The sequence below is a fragment of the Corvus moneduloides genome, chromosome 18 (genome assembly GCF_009650955.1).
Source record: "Corvus moneduloides isolate bCorMon1 chromosome 18, bCorMon1.pri, whole genome shotgun sequence".
Taxonomy (NCBI): domain Eukaryota; kingdom Metazoa; phylum Chordata; class Aves; order Passeriformes; family Corvidae; genus Corvus; species Corvus moneduloides.
The window spans coordinates 4,958,567-4,979,342 of NC_045493.1; the positions used below are offsets into that span (position 1 = coordinate 4,958,567).

Below are 20,776 nucleotides of genomic sequence, written 5' to 3' on the forward strand. Positions count from 1 at the left end.
TATTTAAACACTAAGTTGAAAATAGGAAAGCAGTACACAACCCAAAATACAGCCTTTTCCCTTTTAGTGGATTGAACAGAAAATCAATCTACACTTACGTAAGAAATCCAAGAAATGGACAAGTGATAGGCAGCCTTGCAAATAAATGAAATCCCTTCCAGCCTACAAAACTGGTAACTTGGTTAGTTTTTCTCCTTGTTTCTTCTGGTATAAGTAATTCTCAGAATGTCTCTTTCTTGATTCAATCCTAGATCCATTAATTAAGAGTCCTCCAACCAGACAGCAGCTATTTTACAGAGACAACATTACAAGTTCATTTGTTGCAAAAGACATCAGGCAGGCTGCCAAGGCTACTGCATTGTTACTCACATGGAGTAAACATTTTTTAAAAAAAGTTAGTATGACTTGTAGTTCTGTATTAACAGAAAAGATCAAATGTTCCAACAGCTTCCTTTTTTTTTCTTCCCTGTTGCTTATTCTGTTATCCAACTTGTCCTTACTCTACCAGCACTTCCTGTGATTCCCCTTGTCATCCCACAAGAACCAATACAAGTGACATGGTAATGTTTTTGAAATAAGCAAATAATGCTGTTTCTATTGTCTCCTGAGAGCAGGAGCGTCCCGTGAGACACTTCCTTGGGTAACTCAATTAGTCTCAGCAATTCTGACACTCCTTCTGATCTCAGTTATCAATTTCAGCTGGAATTGTTAGATGGCAAGTTAAAATAAATAATGTGACATACTTAGATGTACAGAATTCTGCAGTTTAAGGAAAAACAATCTAGTCTACCTGAAATGCACACACACAATGAACAATAAAATTTGGTGATGGATGTACAAAAGGCACAGCCCTATCTTCTAGCACTGCATATTCTAGGATTAGTGTAAAGTACCATAAGAGCTTTTCCCCAGTGTAGAAGAGAAGGAATTTTAGAATAATACAGTAGGATCAATTTAGAAGTAGCCACAGCCAAGATTCTTTATCAGATGCCTGATACCTAGAGACACACTTAAATACACCAAAATGACTGACTCTTGCTGTACCAGACTAGTCATGAGGAAGCTGGGGACAGAAGACAAGAATTCTACCTTTCTGCAAATGGTAAAGTGTATGGTGATTTTAAAAAAATACTCATTTGCAGGAAAAAAACCCCTTTCATTATTAAAAAAGAAACACAATTAAGAAGTTCACAATTTTAACAAGATCTCCTTAATATTTGGCACAGACATGGTCTCAGAGATGCTGGGTTTTTTTCCTAATTCCTTTGCAAGTTTGAATTATTTTAAACTGTGCAAATTTCTGTGCTAATATGAATGGTATGAACCATTATTATGGAGATCTGATTAGCCTCTAATGGTACAAAATTATATAAGCACTGTTTCTCATATGGAATGTACAAGTCAGGGGAGGAAACAGCACTGGAAGAGTGAGAAGGTTGGGAGTAAGTTTAGATTGTGAAGCATTGTGAGTTGAGGATGAGGTGGAGATGAGTTTAAGTGCACTGGTACAATCAAATAATCAAGTTAGTAAATGGGAGAACGTTGTTGTAACCTTAATTTGACTGTCGTGTTTCTCTATATTTTGATTCCGACTATATTGATGATGAGTTTTTTTCCATAGGTTTTATGCCTCTTTCAATGAATGCAGTGATTTTTCTATGATTAATGGGGGCCTGTGATAAATAAGACTGTCAACTGCAGGAACACTGCCATCAACCCTAGCAGAAGGAGGAAAATGTGAAATGAATGGAATCTTTTGATAATAGGAAAACAGAAAGTTAATATGGCTAAAGCAATGGAAGGCTACTGAAAAACTGTACTTGAACCTAGCATAGGTCCATGTTCCTTTTTAGTTCCAAATGTGTTTATTAAATGACAATTTTCTTAGATAATCCCATATTCTTCTTTACTTTTCTCAAAGGGACCTAATTTGAGATTCTGTGATTTGATTTGTAGTAGGTCTGATTATTCAGAGCTATATCAGATATCACTGATAGCTTGAAAAACCTATTAAAATTTGTTAAATAAATTAATGTATGTGCTGAAAACGTATGTTCTAGAAAATGAGACTGGGTGTCTAGAATTACTGAGTGTCTTCTAACTATAATTTCTCATTGTATAGATTGTTTCATTCCCTATTTATAAGTTCCTTTTAACAGCACCGCTTGATCTGACAACATGCTGTGGAAACAAATGTAGTCAATGAAATATTCAGATACGATAATTATAAGCTTGAGAAGAAACCAGTAATTCTGCTTTTTGAGCAGTTCATAATAGTAAGTCTATAGTAAAGCACAAGTTTATAAATTGAGTTGTGACTCTAAAGACAAATATTGACTAGCACATGACATTGTCCATCTTGCAAGTTGAATGAGACAGAGTTCAGTGAAGAAAAAATGTGTTCCTGTAACCAGAGACCACAATGTCAGGTTGTTTGGGGTTTTCCTAATTACAATCTTATCAAACAGAATTATTTTTACTTTGTCTGTAGCCCAACAGATTAGAATTTCCATCTCAAATATGAGAAAAGCATTTTTTTCAGCATATATCACCATTTCTTTCATTCTTCTCCAACTGCTCTAAAATAACTTCATAGAAATTATCTCTTGAAACTGATTTGATCTGAATCCCAGTAATGCTGCTTAAAACCAGAAGAATTTATAGAAAGTGAAGACAAGATTCTCCATGATGATAAACATGCTGGTTTTGCACTCTTAGTACTTTTCTCAGCTTGCAAAAAAGGCCAAGATCAGATCCAGATTTAGACCCTCTGCTTGAGGTTGCTTTGCAGTTTTCCCTTCAGCTTTCTTCCTCTTGCCTTCCCATTCATGACTCTGAACACTGACCTTTGTGCCCCTCAGCCTTTGTTTCTTCCAGGTTAGTACGAGGCAACCTCAGAACACCCATGATGGAAAGAACTTTTTTAGAATTACAGGCAAGGGTGCTAAAAATAACCACTTGCTCCTGCTATCTTCATTTTGCAACATGGACAGGCTACAAAGGGAATGCAGCTGTTGTTTCCACAAGAACAACACTAATAACACTTGTTGGACTAAACTCTGTAAGCATCCTATCTGAACTATCCTTAAAGGTACAATAAAACAAGAAGACAGCGCTCCTGCAAGAATTTCAGCTGCCTGAGGGCAAAATGCATCCCTCTCCAGATGTCCCACAGTTGGAGAAATGGTCTCAGGGTCTGTGGGAATTTTTTTCTCCCCTGCAGTAAATTTATCAGTATAAATGGCTATTTACCTTCGCTGGTGTATAATAGGCTGCTTTTATTGTTCAGATACTACTGAAGAATGAAACGACTGGCCAACTTTTTCTGGTGAAAACTGGTTCAGCATCAGTGTGGACCAGTCTCTCTCTCTTTCTTTCTTTCTTTGAGAAAATGTAGTTATCTTCCTGTCATTCAAACACTCCAGCATTGGACAATGCAAATTACTAGAGGTCAGTACTTCTAGTGCCAAGAGCCTTTGCCTACCTTTCAGTGAGAAACACTCACTGCTTCAAATGATAGTGAAGTGTGTGAAACAAACTTTTTCTAAACTGGGCAAGACTAATGGGAAAGGCAAAATTGCCTGGGAACTGAAGCTATTTTACATGGGTTACATAAAGGAGAGGTTTTCACCAACAGGGAAGTAAACAACTGATTTTTCCCCAAGGATGAGCTGTTCTGGCAGCCAAAACACATAAACCAGCTGTACTAGGTCACAGCCAGTACCTGCAGCAGTCTGTGTCTGACTGTGGGCAACAATGGACATTTAGGAAAGAATATGGGAACAGATCAAGCATACACTGATATTTCCTGCAATTTACCCTCCCAGGTAACTGAACAGCAGATTGCATCAACATCTTTCTGTTTAAGTGCCCTTTTAATTTAATTGCTTCTTGAACCCAATTACACTTTTCTGACTTTTACTATTATCATTATGATTCTCTAACATCTCATGACAGAGTTTTACATTTAATTATGCACTGTATGGAAGGAATACTTGTCTGGTGTCAGAGAAATGAATTTCATGTTTCTTCTTGCATTGTAAGAAATGGTGAAAAAATCATCTGCTATTCAACATTTCCATACCATTCATGGTTTTGTGAGCTCTCCTGTGTTCTCTCTCAGCTATTTCTTTTTCCAGATTGTAAAGAACTAGTTTATTTAATTTCATATGATATTCATGCCATGCTTATGATAACTCTTGCTGGTTTTCTCTGTTTTCTAATGCTACAGCTACAAATGATTCCTCATCTTACATCCCTTAGCTTTCAGAAAGATCCAGAGAGTCTTGTTTGAAAGATGGACTTGACTGGGTTGAAATGAAAACCTACATATTTGATAAGCCCTCTTTTCTTTATATCATATGGGTTTTTCTCCAGAGAAAGGGCATTCACAGGCATGAGATTTTGCAATCTGTCCCCCTGCCATTTTTTCATTACACAAAATTACTGAACTCACTAGTGCATTCTAGTAGCACACTAATGGGAAAAAGTAATGGAGTCCTTTCATTAAAAAAAAATTAATTTCCTCTTATGTATGCAATATATTGTTTTACTTCAATTAAGACAATTGTCAGGAAGCAATATTCACCCTATTAATACCCTTTACCACCCAGCAATGTATTAGAAAAATGCCCATTTCAAAGAAGGTGCAATGAAAAGTGTTCTCTCCTTTTACATACAGTATCAGCCAAAGCTTGGGTTATGAATAAACTATACGAAAGGTAGGTTAGTCAGTAGCCTGCAACAGTGAATAAACATTTCTCTTTTTACTTGTGTATTTCCATGTAGTTCTCTTGCAGAATTCTGCACTATCTCAATAGCTTAAGGGCTATTCTAAGGATCAGAGAGCATAAAAGAACAGAAAATAGTAAATCCTGGGTATTCCACAAAGGCCACAACTCCATTTGTTAACTATTTCCTTTTCATCCTGCCTCAACAACAGGATAGTGACTCTTTCCATCAAAGAATAACCCCTGTCCTTGGATTTGTCTCTTTGGAAGGCAAAGTCTGAGACCTGCTCAGAACTGTGGGCATAAAATTGACTTCTTTTTTATGCATTCAACTACGAATATGGTTTTACATTTCATGGAATTACAGAAATGTAGGCTGGATGTGATCTCTGAAGGTCTGAACTATTGCCAACAGTAAATCAGGCCAGCTATGGCTTTATCAGTTAGCTGAATGAAAATCCTCTATGGATGAATATTTCACAAAACTCAGCAAATTCTTCCAGAGCTGTGCTAGTCTTCTAGAGAAAACCTAACATCTAATCTGAACCTCCCGAGCTTCAATTCATATTCATTGCTGTTTACTCTCTCCTCTCAGGGAAGAGTTCTGCATCACCATTACTTCAAGTAATTGTAGGCTGTTACCCTTTGGCCTCCTCTTTCCCAGCCCAAACAAGCCCAGTTCCCTCAGCCTCTCCTTGAAGGTCAGTGCGGTGTTACGTCTTCTGGGTAGACAGAGACTGGAATTAGGAAGAAATTATTAACTATGAAGGTGGTGAGGCCCTGGCACAGGTTGCCCAGAGAAGCTGTCATGCCCCATCCCTGGAAGTGTCCAAGGCCAGACTGGATGGGGCTCTGAGCAACCTGGTCTAGCAGAATGTGTCCCTGCCATGGCAGGAGTTGGAAATAGATGATCTTAAAGGTCCCTTCCAACTTAAACCATTCTGTGATTTTACGACTGTCTAGACACAGAAGGCTGATAACAAACTTAAGGGTCTCAAACAAGGACAGCTAAAGTCCCGGACCACTTTATGTGGTAAACTGTGCAACACGGGAGCTATGTGGAATATGTGTTTGAAATGTTCCTTTTGCTCTTGAGCTAAGCAAGTAATCTAAAGGCCTGGAAGAAAACAAAAAAACCCACCCCACTTGAAAACACTGAGTAAGTGTTGAAAGCAAGTGAAATATATTACCAGAAATAGAAAAGTTGGATTTTATGACCATATAGAAAACTCAATCTAAGGATAAAACATCCAGGTATTTACAACTGAAATATGGATGTTAAAGATACTTTGAATATATTTTCAAGAATTGTGAGATTTTAAATGAATATGCTTTTATCAAGAAAATGTTTTTAAGCTAGATTTTTGCTAACCTCCAGAAATATGCAGTTTGCCTGGGATACTGTACAATGCTTAAAAAACTCCACCCCCCAAAGCAAGCATAGGTATTATACGCTGCAAATTTACTTCTTAGAACTATGTGAAGATCCTAATTTGTACTCAGAAAATCTTAATTTTCTGGCACTGTGAAAGATCCTAGAGATTTATTTTTATATTCCTTTTTTGGGATGTTTGCCCTCTTAGAACTGCATGTGCCCCAAAATGATACACAGAGAAGCATATGCACTCATAACACAGCGTCCAGAGGCTTCTGTAGCGGGAAACTTTGCTGACCTTTGAGGCAGTAAAAACAGAGTGTTAATAGTCGTTTGCTGAGTAACTGAAGCATAGAAAGCCCTCCTTTAAGGAGAAAAACCAAACTACCTGCCCATTTCTTAATTCTCTTGGGTACTTTTACTGCAGCCCTAGCTGGACACTGTCTGTGAAATGCACAGGTTTTAATATGCTGGCCCATTGCAACATTAAGTTTCTTTTGGCCTGTTGTCAGCTGCAGCAGCATTACTTTGGCCAATCTATTACTGCTTTCCAGAAATCTTGACTTGCGTGTCTGTCCTATCAGGCACAGGACCAATATTGACTGCCCCATATTTCTATTCTCTTGAACATACCTTTTTCTAGAACTTTCCTCTGGACTTGTAATTCTCTTATGGGTAGTGATAAATATAACACGTATCACATGCCCATTTTGTGACCTCTAAATATAATTTTCCTTTACTTCATCTTACTTAAAAGATATGTATAGCCGGTCACAAGCAATAAAACAGTCTATGAGTATGCCTCCACTTCTATTTTGCCCCTTTCCTTGTTTGTGGAACAGCCTTTAATACCCTGGCCAGACATACAGGAGTAGCCTTTATCTGTATCTTCTAGCATTTCTGTGGAATGATGAATGTCCCACCCTTTCTGATCCTCGAACTCAGTAACCTTTTCCATTGCTCTTCTGAGAGTTTTCTATATATCCTTTCTTTAAGTTCCCTTCAATTTATAGGTCCTAGCAGAAGCACCTGTTGTCCCGCTCTTTCCTTGGAAATCCCCTGGCTCAAAATCTAATCCTCCAGTCAAGAAATTTAATCAAACTTCTTTCTCAGCTCAGCTTCCTTTACTACAACCATACCTTGGTGTCTGACTGTACTTAGTAGGATTAACAAATCTGCATTGTTCCTGATCTAGGAATATAAAACAGTTTTGATAGATAGTATTAAAGATTGCTTTACCCCAGTCTGTCACTGGCTCATGTATTACATGTATGTAACTACTATATACCAATGTTTAACTTAGCTTGTGCTCCTAAGACATGACTTGTTGTTTCATTGCAGGCCTGAGAAGTTTCAGGCACCAACTTTCAAAGACAAATGCTCAGGACTCTTAAAGTAATACTCCCAAGCAAATCTGCTTTGTCTGGTCTAGTCCACAGTAAGGCTTAGTAACACTACAGGGTTTTCTCAGTCACAGAGAACATACACGATAAAATATTCATAATGTTGTTCATTGTCATCCTATACAATAGCCAAGACTAAAGGTCCTCTTGTAATTCTCATTCATACTGCCATATTCAGTTATCATCTGCAGAATTTTATGTAAAGACAATAGCAATATTCAACAGGAAACCATCATGGGAGATAGTATGCTGCATTACCACTTCACAAGGCTTATTTTCCCTTGCTTCTCTGAAAAAGAGGTATCAAATACTGACTACTGCCTCCTCTACCAGTTCTACATGTACGCACGTATAAACTGTAAGTACGAACAATTACAGGACACTTTCTTTAAAATAAAGAAGAATTAATTTGGTAGTTTACAAATTTTGTTTGCTAATATATTGTTTCCTCCTGATTTGAAAATGAATCTGATTTAAAAAAACCTCAAAGCAAACTTGTTTCATGCTTAATTAATTTTTTTTGCCCTCACCATATAAATAGATATCTCCCTATCAAAATCACATGAGATTTCTTCAGGGCTCCACTTCATAATACATATGTTTTTCAGCCTTCTCTAAGTTAATGTCATAGGATTTCATAAAGATTCAATATTCCTATAATATAAAACCTTTTACAATCCTTTTCAATTTCCCTTCATTGTGTTGGCATAAACTAACATGCTGCATTAGGTTTCCACCTTTCTACACTTCACAGTCCTCATATATGCAAGACGCTGAAAGGAACTTTGGTAGGAAGGACATAAATAGATGGCATGTGCATGTATGTATGATAGGTGCTATATTGACACGGCTGCTTCTAATTATCCTGAGCTCCTTCCTGTTTTGTTTACAGCATGACTGGTCAGGACTTCCTGCAGTGGTTGTAGACCAGTGTAACAAATTGTTTGGGTGACAGGATAAAGAGTTTGTCTGCTTGTAGAATAAGTTAAGCTGCTAAGTGATTTAAAACCACTTCTTAGTGAATTCACAGTGGGACTTACCCTTCCATGCCACCCCTTCTAATTTTGACAGTTTAGGTTTCCAACATTTTCCAGGAAAACTTTGGGCTCCTAGGATTGGGAAAAAAGGTCTGGAAATGGAAACAATTTTGTCTAGTCAAATCTTTATTGCTTACCCTGTCCCTTCTGGGAGATACTAAGGCTAGAAACAGGTATATACAGGACAATCCAGGTAAAGTGTTTCATCTCAGTTTAATTCTACCTCAGTGGGGTTCTTAATTTCTTTGAGAGAGGCTGGATTAAGTCTATTTACTTCCCTCCAACAGATAGTTTCTTTTTTTTTCATTTTTAGATGAAAGAAATTTTTTAAAACTCATTATAATTTTTCCCATTTAGACCAGCAGCCACCTCAGCCTATACATTCTTGTAGAAGTCTTCTTCCTTTGAACAAAACACGAATCATACAATAGTCTTGTATGCCTCCCTTATCCAGCACTCAATCAGGACTGCCTGACTGCTACACTGGAAGGACATTTCAACTAGCACTCCTTATAGTCTTTTTTACAAGAAAAGAGTGTCTCTTTGTATTTACCCAAGCTATCTCTTGCTTTCTGTATTTTTGTTTGTGAAATTCTTCTGCTTTCCCTATGGTTTTATTCAAGCATAGATTGAATTCCTGAATTGCTTTGACTACGACTGTCCTGGGCAATGGTATTTCCTTCATTTATTTTGTAGACTGTCCTTATTTCAGAATGGATTCCATTATTTTTGTCTATTAACCTTAAGGAAAAAGCATCCAACTGATTCAATTACCTTTTTACCTCACTACTCCTTCTTCAAATACTTTAGCTTCTTCTGCTTTCTTCAGAAGGTCTTAAGTCATGGATCTCTAAAGAAGATACTTGAAACAGAGAGTGTCATGCCATTTTGTGAAATAGCTCATAGCTACCAGCATATGCGAAATGCCAACCACTATTGCAAGGAAAAGCCTCTACAGGAAAATAGCAACAGCTTCCACTGGTTACTCCAAGATTTACTGACATTAAAGATTTCCTAACTTTTCTGGAAAGCAAATATTACTATTCCTTCACAAATTTTATTCATTATTGTTTATGGCTTACACAAGATACATTTGATTTGGTTTAGTTAAGGTGTTCAAATCCCCAAGTGCCTACCAGTTTTAAAATACTGATGATGAAAGAGAAATAATGACTGAAAGATGAAGTTCTTAAGATTTTAATACAAATGACAGCTAATTCCCTTATTTGTGATAGTTTCTCTCTTCATAATTTTTCATTTTTAATTTCAAAGCTCTCCCAGCTGTGATTAGAAAGCTTTAACGTGAGAGCTGTAAGGAGATACTACATTGCAATTTGGCTCCATTTACCAACTCTGTTTTTTAATTACTTGCTATCTTGATAACTGGGTCTTCCCTTTTGGAAACGCTTACTTGTTCAGAACTCTTTCTCCTAAGCACACCTCTACTGTTCCAGAGGATGACCAGGGATGTTTGTGCATCTGCAAAGTATTGGAAACGTAGAAACAGCCATCTGTTCCTTAGCATGTTCTTTCCCTTAAGCAACCAATTCCTTGTTCTTACGCTCAGAGAAGAATTTTCAATTAGCCCCCAACAAGGCCATCTGGATAAGGCATTGGCATTATCTTGCTTATACCCCAGCTTGTGTATAATTATAAAATTACAGCACCACTTTTTTTTTGGCCACCTGGCTATATACTCCCTTCAAGGTTCCAGAACTGGTAAAGACACTGCAGAGAAGAATGCCTATCATTGTTTTACTACGTTTTATTACACCTTTGGGAGTCATACAACAATTTATTCTATTTTTATTATAATAAGCCATAACCCTCTCAAGTTCACTTTCCCTATGATATGTAAAGTAGTTTTACAATATTGTCAAAACCAGAAACTAGCTTGTTATGCTGGGAGTATATGAGTGGATATATAATGTATTTTTACTGTCAGCCTTGACCTTAGAACTGTGGATATATCACTTCTTAAAATATGGCAAGACTTTCAGATATTGAGCCAATATTATAATATTACATTGAAGAAGAAATTTCTTAGGTGTCAAGATCAACAATTTACTAATTTTTTCTTTACATCACACAAGAGATCACCAAGTTTACAATAATTTAAAACTGACTGTCCTTTTGTACGTGTTCACAACACTTCACAATTTATGGAAAGGTTTGAACTCTCTGCTTTTGTTCTTGGATTACAGATTCCAATGGAGGATTTGGTAGTAGAGGGACAGTGTTATGATTCACTACAAAATACAATAATGAACACAAACCTCTTAAAATGCAATATCCTGTTGGCATGATTGTTCTGAGAATTGGCCAAAAACCTATATTAGCTCTAAAAGACTTTTTTCAGAGTATTAGTAGCAAAAGCATTTTGACTGAGATAAAAAATTCTTGCTTGGTTATTATCAGCTACAAAATCAGGAAAGGAAACTCAGTATTTGAAAACAGACCTATGATGGTTTTAGGGGATTATCTGTTGTGTCAGTATTTTCACTGTGAAAAGAAATGCTCAAACATATTTTTAAAGCTATGTTTTTACACCTATAAATTGGTCTGTATATACAGTAGGCTGGAGTGTCAGATGACCCCACCTTACAAAGGAAGAAGTAAACAAACAGTCCCCAATATCAGAACTGTCTGACTTAGCTTGTATTTCAGTGTGCCTTAAGAGGCTCATGAGTCAGCTTTGCCCCTGGCTGCCAAGGCAGTGCCAGCCCTCCCAGTGCACCCTGTGCTCCTGGGGCTCCGGAAATGGCCAGGAACTGCCACCAGCCTGTGGGTTTCACCTGTAAACACAGAGCTAAATCAATGCCTTCATGGAACTCAGAGAACACAGCATGCAATTCTGACCAAGTCAATCCTTAGCAAATGAAAAGGAGTAATAACACAAAGTGAGGAAGGTGTAAGAGATAATTTGAAAAGCTTATGTAAACCCGTCTGCTCCCATTTCAGCAACCCTGCATTTTTAAGGGGTAATGTTTTCAGTATACAGCTTTAGTATAACAGTAATGTTCAAAACATTATTTAATGATGTTCAAAACATTAAGTTGCAGATTTTCTTTGAAATAATAACAATACAATGTATTTTCATTCCCAAATCTAAAAAAAATTAGATTTTAAATAAGTAATATTTTCATATTAATTTCTGTGTAATAAACAATGAACGATTATTCTCTCTTCATCTCACCAAGTGACTCTAGTGAAGTCAAGGGAGATGAACTAGACACAAATTTCAGGAGAATTAGGCCCAAAATACTTTATTTCTATTAAAAGCCAAAGTCATCCTCTTGCCTCCACTGTTTGTTCCTTCAAAACTGAAGAACTGGCCAGAATACTTCACGGTTAAACAACAAAAATGCCCAGACTCTGATTATTTTCATCCCCTCTGAACACAAGCCAGACAAATGGAACACATACATATTTGCAAATAGTCTTGTGAACAAAATATACCCCTGGTTTTTGATAGCCCAAATCCCTGCTGTTCACTTACCCTGGATCACTCCCATGACTCATGATGTATGCATAACATTTTCTGAAACCTAAACATGATGGAAAAACACTGACCTTGCCAAAAATACCTGATTAAGGTATTTTCTGTATCTACTTTTGACAATACTTGAGTGATATTTCTTTTAATAATCTAGAATATTTTCTATTCAAAACGTTACGTCTATTTACACCTATTTATAGGTGTAAACCAAGCAATAAACTCAGCCTCCCAAGAGCCTGGTACCATGGACAGCTCCAGCAGCATCAGTGTAAGTGTCACAGCGGCAGCAATACCTCAGGAACATTCAAGATGGCTGCTGATTTCTAAGGGGCCTCTCTGCTTTCAGTCTATAGCAGCATTGGATTTTAATTTCCAAACGTAATTGTGGTAGTCATGCTCAATTGTTCACAAATGGAGTTCACCTGCTCAGGGCAGCAGACAGAGCTGCATTGCTGACACTGTTGTTTCCTCTCCTACAGAGTCGAATGGCAGAAAGTTTGCGTCTGTTTGATTCCATCTGCAACAACAACTGGTTTATCAACACTTCCCTCATCCTTTTTTTGAATAAGAAAGATCTGCTGGCAGAAAAAATCCGACGCATCCCCTTAACAGTCTGCTTTCCTGAATACAAAGGCCAAAACACTTACGAGGAGGCAGCAGTCTACATCCAACGCCAGTTTGAGGACTTGAATCGCAACAAGGAGACTAAGGAGATCTACTCACACTTCACCTGTGCCACTGATACCAGTAACATACAATTTGTGTTTGATGCAGTGACAGATGTCATCATTCAGAACAATCTCAAATACATTGGCCTCTGCTAAGAATCCTTGGGCTTAATCTGTTTTCCTGGAGTGATAAAAAAGGGGCTAACCTCTTCCATTTCTAGTGGAAAAAAATTGGGCAACGTTTAATGGCCCAGGGAGAGAAGAGGGGAAATCTGATACATGAACACAGTTCCTCTTATTGCCCCTTAACCTGCTACATCATTTCCCCAAATATTTGTTCTGGAGAGTGAGAGCCTCCTCTCCAAGAAAACAACACACCCCCAGGAAAAAAAAAAAAACCCAACCAACAACTCAAAAACCCCAAACAAAAACAAAAAAAGAGATTGAGGCCTAACTCTGTGGAGATGTTCCACCACAGTCACTGCACTTTTATTCCATTTGTTTCATTCCATTTCCTACAGTGGGAGTGTTACCATGTTCTGTGTAAGAAATGACTCTTTATGCAGTTGTCCTAAAATTTTATTGACATAAAAATACGAATCTGGTGAGTGACAGATGAACTCATTTGCAGGGTGTGGAGCAGAATGCTTGTGTTGGGGAGAAAAGCTAGTTCAAACCAGAAGCTACTGAATGAGAGATTTTAAGAAAACTACTACTTAAATTTGTAGAGAATGGGCATGTGCCCACAATATTGGTATCCACAGTCAAGAGTATGTACACATCCATCATGTATGCACATGCACATGACTCTCAGCATATACTATGTACACACTTCTGCTTTACTTTACTGTTTCTCATGGACACCTTGCCTATTAAAGGAATTGTTGGTGCGCAACTGTTTTGTGATTTCCAAACTGACTAGCAGCTCTTTCTGCTCTTTATGGCTTCAAATATGCAGCAAAACTACACGAAATGAGTCTTTGAATAGGCCAACCTAGGTCGGTGTTTCTTTTACTGATAAGGAGTTTTATACATCAAAACAGTCTTCTTTTACATCTTTTTTTGCCAAATCTTGTGGTGTTTCATGAAAAACCAAATTATATTTAAGAAGTAGGTTAGTGTTCCTTTTTTAATACAGATTTAAAAAATATATCACAAAGCAATTTTTAAAATTATTGTTGTAGTGTCTGGATTGCTGAATGTGAAAATTGCCAACGGACAATTCTGTTCCCCTGCTCCAAACATTTCTGGGTATTGTAATATTGTAACAGATTTCCCAAGAAGCAGGAGCCATGAAGATTGTGTAGTATATAGCCTCCAAAGTCTTTTTTTGTTGGTTTTTAAAATTATTTTTAAAATGTGATGTGTTATTAGAAGGTTAAAGATGAGCGATACGAACAATAACTAAATGTCTTGATATTTCAATCTAATAATTTAAATTATTTACAGTTTAGTGAAGTTAAGGAAACTGAAGAGATGCAATCTTCAGCTCCAGGTTTCATCTCATAAAGAAACACTACTGGATGGAGTAACATTCCGGCAAAAGTTTGAATGCATAAGAAGCTCTGTGGGACTATACTGGAAAATCTCATATGGATCATATAGACCTAAGTCTTTGGTCAGTTGGTTCTTTCCCCTGCCATAGAAAAGACTTCTTAAAGACTTCAGTGTAAAGTTGGTGTGTAAATATATGTTTGATAACTGTAAAGCACATACGTACACAGAGACACAGACACACATGCACACTGGAAAATCACCTTCTACTTTTGTTCCCCTTATGTACTATGATTAGTGCAAGAAATCTCAGCCAAGGGCTCTAAGAAAATTAAAACAAAATGGTTAATAACATCAACATCTAAATTGTCCACTTCAAAAATAAACAATTCAAAATATACTGAATGTGTCTACAGTGTGTTCATTAAGTAGTGTTACGACAGTTACTTAACTGGATAATGCTTGTGAAGTTTTCTTCTAGTCTTAATTTTGAACAAGATATTTTATCCCTGTACTGAAGTCATGGGGTCCCTTTAAGCGTTCCCTGCCAACTGTTACACCTGAAGAGTAGAGGCAAAAGAGCCAATGAGGTATAAAATGAGCCTTCAAGGTATAAAAGGTCTGTCATGGCACACAGACAGTTTCTAGGTCTCACTTGTAGTGAGAAGGTACTGCTGCCTGTTTGTGATATTTGCACTCAGGCTGCTTAGCTTGGCAAGTTTACTACAATCTATCCACAGTAATTGCTAGTACAGCTTCCTCTAAACTTTGTTTACTATTAAATTGCTATCATTTACCTGGGAAATTGTGCAGTATTTCCAGTCTAATTTGTTTTTTCCATGTAATATCCAATTATTAGCCAGTTGAACTGTGGAAAAGGTGGAAAGTGAGTCAGGGTTCCCTTTTCCAATGAATGGTCTATTAAATGCTGTGCCTCCTTCACCTCTTTCTTTCACCGGACTGTGGCCATTTCAGATTAGTGAAAGAAGTGACAAGAAAACACCAGCATTCATTACAGCATAGCTTCGAGGTAAGAAAGCTGGATAAAATCAAAAGTGTAGTCAATTATCAGGAGGGTAACAGACACTTCATATTAAAAACCAAATCTTTATTCAACTAAGAAGGTCTTTCTACCAGAAGTATTAGAGACGATGAAGTGGAGAACTCAGGATATTTTAACAAAGGCCCAAGGGGATTTCTAAAGGAAAGCAGCCAGTTCCATTCCTCATTGAGTGAAAGCTATCTCGGGAAGGGGAAAAGAAAGTGAAGCACCACCTGTGCTCCTACTTGACTTAAAATCAGAGGCATATGGAGGAACAAAGAAGTAAATAATTAAGTTCAAATAATCAAGTCACATAATCATGTTAACTGAATAGCAATTTCTTGTTATTAACTCTCTAATAATTTAATTCCTGTGATTTTTTGATCTTAGTATTCTGAGTAATTCATGGTTACTCTGTTTTCTCTCTCAAGAACTCAAGATGTTAAAATAAATTCTGTTTTATACAGTGTTCTGTATAAATTCTGATGTATAAGAAAACTGAGGCATAGCAAAGTTAAAACTAAAAAGTCTGTTGGCTGAAGACAGGTGTTGAAATTAAATCCCTTGACTCTTAGTCATCCACCTGGATAAATCATGCAATTAAATTTGCATCTATTTTCTCAGTTTTCAGGTTTATCAGTGATGCAGTGCACTGCCACCTGTAAGAGCTGCATTAATACAGCTGGGATTTCTCTTCACCTGGGCAACAATGACATTCACAGAAGAGATGTCCCATCTGCTGCAGTAAGAATGCCATCTGTCCTTTCAGCATTTGCACTCCATACAGCAAAACAAGTTTTGAAGGGAAAAAGGTATCCTTAAAGAGTCCTTATCCACACATTCAATTGGTTATGATTTTTCGAGGGTGAGAGTGGAGACACTGAGAGTCAGCAATGTAGGAGAAATATTATCTCTTGGGCTCTTCCCAAATAGAGGTTCTGGCAAGCTTAAAAATCCATTGCTCCATCCATTCCACCTCAATCTTCGCTGAAAAGGATTAAGTACCCATAAATGACAGGATATGTAATGGGTAAGAATTATTAAACCTTTCCAGTGTTAACCACATCATAATGAAAGATATTTTTTCCTAGAACTATTTTTGCAGTTGCTATTGCTGAGGTCATTTATCATTGCATAACACCTTTTCACTAACATTGTCAAGTATTATGTATGCAAACTAACTGTTTTTACAAAGACAGAAAGTTTTGCTAATAATTTCTTTAATGTTTTTAATTTCCTCCTCCTGCTGGCCCTTCTCCCTCTTCCATCCTCTACTGAACACATATATCTATCTATTTTTGTCTTTTTTCTGCCCATTAATTCTTTTCACTAAGTTGTAGTTTCTTCTGGAAATGTTACTCCTTGGTGTTCTTCCAGTCTTTGTGCATTCTCCCACCTTCTGGTTTTTAACTATCCTACTGTTCCTGGAAGATACTGGTACACATCCTTAAATTTAGGAATCGAAAATACTCTGGAAGTGGATTTGCTTAAAATAACCACATTTTCCTAAATTAATCCTATTTGGAGAGAGACCAGGTGGCCTGGCGTAGAGCTAGCTGGAGTCACTGACCACTTCCCAGTTAAAACAGCTACACATCATGCCAATGCTAGACATTTTTGTCTAGCACAGAACACATTGCTTTATTTGCCTTGCAAATTACCTCAACTCTAGAGAACAGCAGAAATTGAGCAGTGGAGTGGTGCATTAGTTGCTGACCTCCTCCAGCTGATACGAGGTACATCCTATCTCATTATCTGGATGTGAGGTGTAGAAGTGAATGCAAAGAAAAAGACTCTTTCTTGGCTAGCTGAAAAAGGCTGAATTACCAAGCAGAGACTAATTCTGTATCTGTAATATGTCAAATGAATTATGTCAGGCCTTGTGACTCTTACAATTTATTGGAAAATATTTGTGGTTATTTCTGATAATTCCCCAAATTGTCTCATGGCAGAAAGTTTTGCACCTTTTCGTTTTTCTTTGAAGTAGCTCTCTGTATGTGAGTCCATTCTACAGTGACACAATTCTGCTCCAGGATTTATCCTCCAACCCTTAAATACAGGCATGTATATTTTTATATATACATTATATTTTTATCTAAATAAACAGAATACATGACTCAAAAAAACACCTTTTCCAAGAGTAATTACTTAGAGCTGCTTTTACAGACTTCTCAAAAAATCTTTTTTTCTATACCGATGTTCACAAAGTTGTTTAGCCCAACATAGTAACACCCCTCATATGAATGGAATTATTTAGGATTTTAAAAAGGACTGCATGCATGTAAAAATACTTCTTTAGATTTTTTAGAATTTATGTACAGTTAGCAAGGCTTTAAACATTCATTTAATTCTTTTTAAGCATCAGTAATGAAACTGAATTTCTCAGACAATATACTTTGCTATGAATTTAAAGAGTATGGTTTTTTAACTGATAATTTGCACCGAAATTTTAATTTAAAAATTATAACTTTTGATCAAGTGGAAGAGAAGTTTAAGACTAATGTTCAGATTGGAACACTTATGAAACTAGTGCTCTGTGATGAACAGCTGATCCACACCTTGAACAGAAGGGACAAAGTGAAATTTTGATGCAAGATTCTGAAATACCAATTCAAGCATGCAGCCCACAGAATCTGTATCTTGAGCAGGTAGTTTTAATTTGCACAGGGCTTAAGAAAGTTTACTAAGGAAAACTAAGATAAGCAAAAATAGACATTTAAATATGAGTTTCAAGGGAAACGGAATAAATTAAATCTGGAGCACAGGTGAATTTACCTGAGTTCCTCTCTGCGTTGTCTACTTGAATACTTAACTGCTTAAAACCTCATACCTTCAGGTAATTTTGCCATCATGTCAAAAATCTGATGGATGTTCTTCCGACAGATATCTACTGGATCATCCAGGAGCCCAGTGAGGGCAGAAATGACTCCACTTTGTATTAGCCCTTGCCTAAAAACAACAATGGAGGACAGATTTAACACAACATAATAAAACTTGTACATATCTAAGATATTTAATCTTAACTGCTCTTCTTCATGCGGCATCTGTCTGACAAAACTTAGGAATTCTGTTCTTATTTCTCACTGAAACGTCACTTCCCACACCATTCAGTAAACTTTGGAATTGCACCTACCTGCCAATACTATGCAAAGCCATTATAGAGAGAACTTCTGTTGTTTTTTGGCGGACAGTTTGGTCATGATGTACCAGCAAAGTCTTCAGGTTATCGAAGAATCCTATGAGACATCAGAGTTCATTTTGACGCTTCTTACCTTCAGCATTAATTTGAAATAGCAATATTCATCATTTATCTCACAATTTGAAGGGCCTCAGAATTTTCAGCCTGTCCTGACAGTGAAATTCTCATTGTCATATCTCAAGTAAGGAAGAAACTTTCAAATTTCAAGGCCTACTGCCAAAAATGCCATGCTACAAACAAGCTCCTGACTCCTTATCAAGTTAAATCCTAATCCTGCAAATATAAAGTGACATAACTCTAAAAATAAGTCAGTAGAGCTATTGATGTCTTTAGAAAAGCGTGTTTTTTCAGGATTGACACTTGGTTTTTTTGAACAGAAATAAATGTGGTGAACCATTAATGACTGTGTATGTACATATGGCACTGACCAAAGCCAAGAAACCTAACAACACCAGAAAAACAACAACCTCACATTGCTTTGGCAATCAAACTGTTCATAAAACATTAACTTTTTAAATTTTGAACGTGATTATTCTCTTTTAGGAGAGGAAAAGAATACAAAAGAAGTAAATGGAGAAAAAAGCAGTAGCAAACAAGGATTTTTTCAGTGTTACATAATGAGCTATGTAGATTCACCACAGACTGCTAAAAATTGCATAAATAAGCTTCTGGTTGGGTCCCCCCCACCCCCCCCACCTGAGACGAAACTCAGGATTCTTGCAGGCTTTTGAAAATAGTGGTGGCTAGATGTAGTCCTGATGAGTATGATAAATCTGGTTATATTCCTTTCTTTTTAAATTTCTCATTAAGTTCCAGGCAAGTGAGTGATGATGGTGATGGGGTTCTAATTTTGAACTAATTACGTGGGGGGGGTTTTATTAGCCTATGTTAGAAATTAGCTAAAATCAGAACAAAGTCTGGGGATATGGTTTAGTGGTGATCATGGCAGGGCAGAGTTAACAGTTGAACTGGATTATCTTAGAGGTCTTTCCCAACCTTAACAATTCTATGATTCTATGGAAAGAAAGATTCTGCACTATTTTTGTATTTAGGGGTTGATAAAACATATAGTGAGCCATTGATAAATGCTAAAGTGACAATAATTCTTAAAATAACTGTCATACATATGGTACTATAATATTCTTTACCTTTCTAAGATAAAACAATCAGAAAATTTTTCCTGGGCATCTTGAGTCATCAAAGATATTGTAAGGAAAATAATGGAAGAAAGTAAAGTGGGGTTCCCCTCAAAGCCTGCCCCACTGTGTCAGAGCTTGCGAGATAACTTACCTAATGCTATTGCCTGGTAGACTTTTTCTGGATCGTGGACCAGATCGCAGAGTGCCATCAGTGCCCGCTGCTGCGTCAGCAGCTCGGGAGACTGCAACTCCTCATTCAGTTTAGGAAGGGCCCTCCTCCCAAATGCCAGAGGAGCTTTTGTGGGGTCTATATCAGGGGGGAGGTAGGCTGAGATACGAGGTTGTGCCATCACAAATTTTCCTCAGAAGGATTCTCCCTATCCCTAAAAATACTCCAAAATCGCTGTACTTGGTGACTGGACAGATAATGTACCATAAAGACGCCTACTGACTTTAAACAGTGCTCTGTGTCCCCAAGGAGCTCTTTTAGCAAACATACACTGTCAGGAAGCTGTGAAAGAGGCTGGAATTGTGCGTGATCATCAGCAACACTGTGTGTTCATCTGAATTGTCTTAATCTGGTTTAATTGTCACTGAGCACTGAAAAGGAAACAGAGAGAGAGAGATCTTAAAATTGCAAGGAGGGAATACTTTTTAAAAGGTTCAAGTGAAGCAGCCCAATGCCCATAATAGGAGTGGGCTCAAAATAGTAAAATCAAAGCAAAGGAAACAAAATACCTTCCCCCCCCCCCCCCCCCCCCCAAAAAGAAAAAACCATTTTTTAAAGGGATCTGGTTAAAATCTGCCCTCAGAATTCGGTAACGTTTGATAGAATACGTGAGGGCTGCTCTCCAACCACCCCCCGCCCCGCCCTTCCCTCAGCACGGAAAGCGGCTCAGCTGACTGAACACTACGGCCTCCAATATTGAAAACTGCTAACAACAAAAACAAAACAGCCTCTAAATAACTCCACTTCTCCCTTCACAGCGAACGAAATAGACTAAATAATCGAAGGCGCCGTGTGCCATTACCAAGCCCCGGGCTGGCCGGCCCTCAGCTCGCGCGTGCCCTGGTTGCCACAGCGCCCGTTTCTTGCGTACGCGCCTCTTCGTGAATAGCGACTAACGCAGCCGAGCCGCGGCTCCGGCCTGCGTCACCGGCGTGAGCGCCGCGTCTGACGGTGCCCGTGC

The 20,776-nt window shown here is 37.6% G+C and overlaps 2 protein-coding genes across 3 annotated transcripts in view; one reads left to right on the forward strand and one right to left on the reverse strand.

Annotated features, from left to right (window-relative positions):
• The window catches only part of GNAZ (G protein subunit alpha z), a 48,105-nt gene extending 33,494 nt beyond the window's left edge, over window positions 1-14,611 (forward strand). For both annotated transcript variants that reach the window (XM_032127783.1, XM_032127782.1), the window contains one exon: window positions 12,524-14,611. In XM_032127783.1, coding sequence (XP_031983674.1) covers window positions 12,524-12,868 — 345 coding nt within the window. In that variant the 3' untranslated portion in view covers window positions 12,869-14,611. The remainder of the gene's footprint in view (window positions 1-12,523) is intronic.
• RSPH14 (radial spoke head 14 homolog) overlaps window positions 1-20,720 on the reverse strand; it is a 70,043-nt gene extending 49,323 nt beyond the window's left edge. The window contains exons 1-4 of the mRNA XM_032127784.1: window positions 20,618-20,720; window positions 19,738-20,186; window positions 18,382-18,484; window positions 18,079-18,197 (exon numbers count right to left, since the gene is read on the reverse strand). Of these exons, the coding sequence (XP_031983675.1) occupies window positions 18,079-18,197; window positions 18,382-18,484; window positions 19,738-19,936 (421 nt within the window). The 5' untranslated portion in view covers window positions 19,937-20,186; window positions 20,618-20,720. The remainder of the gene's footprint in view (window positions 1-18,078; window positions 18,198-18,381; window positions 18,485-19,737; window positions 20,187-20,617) is intronic.
• Window positions 20,721-20,776: the final 56 nt, after the last annotated feature.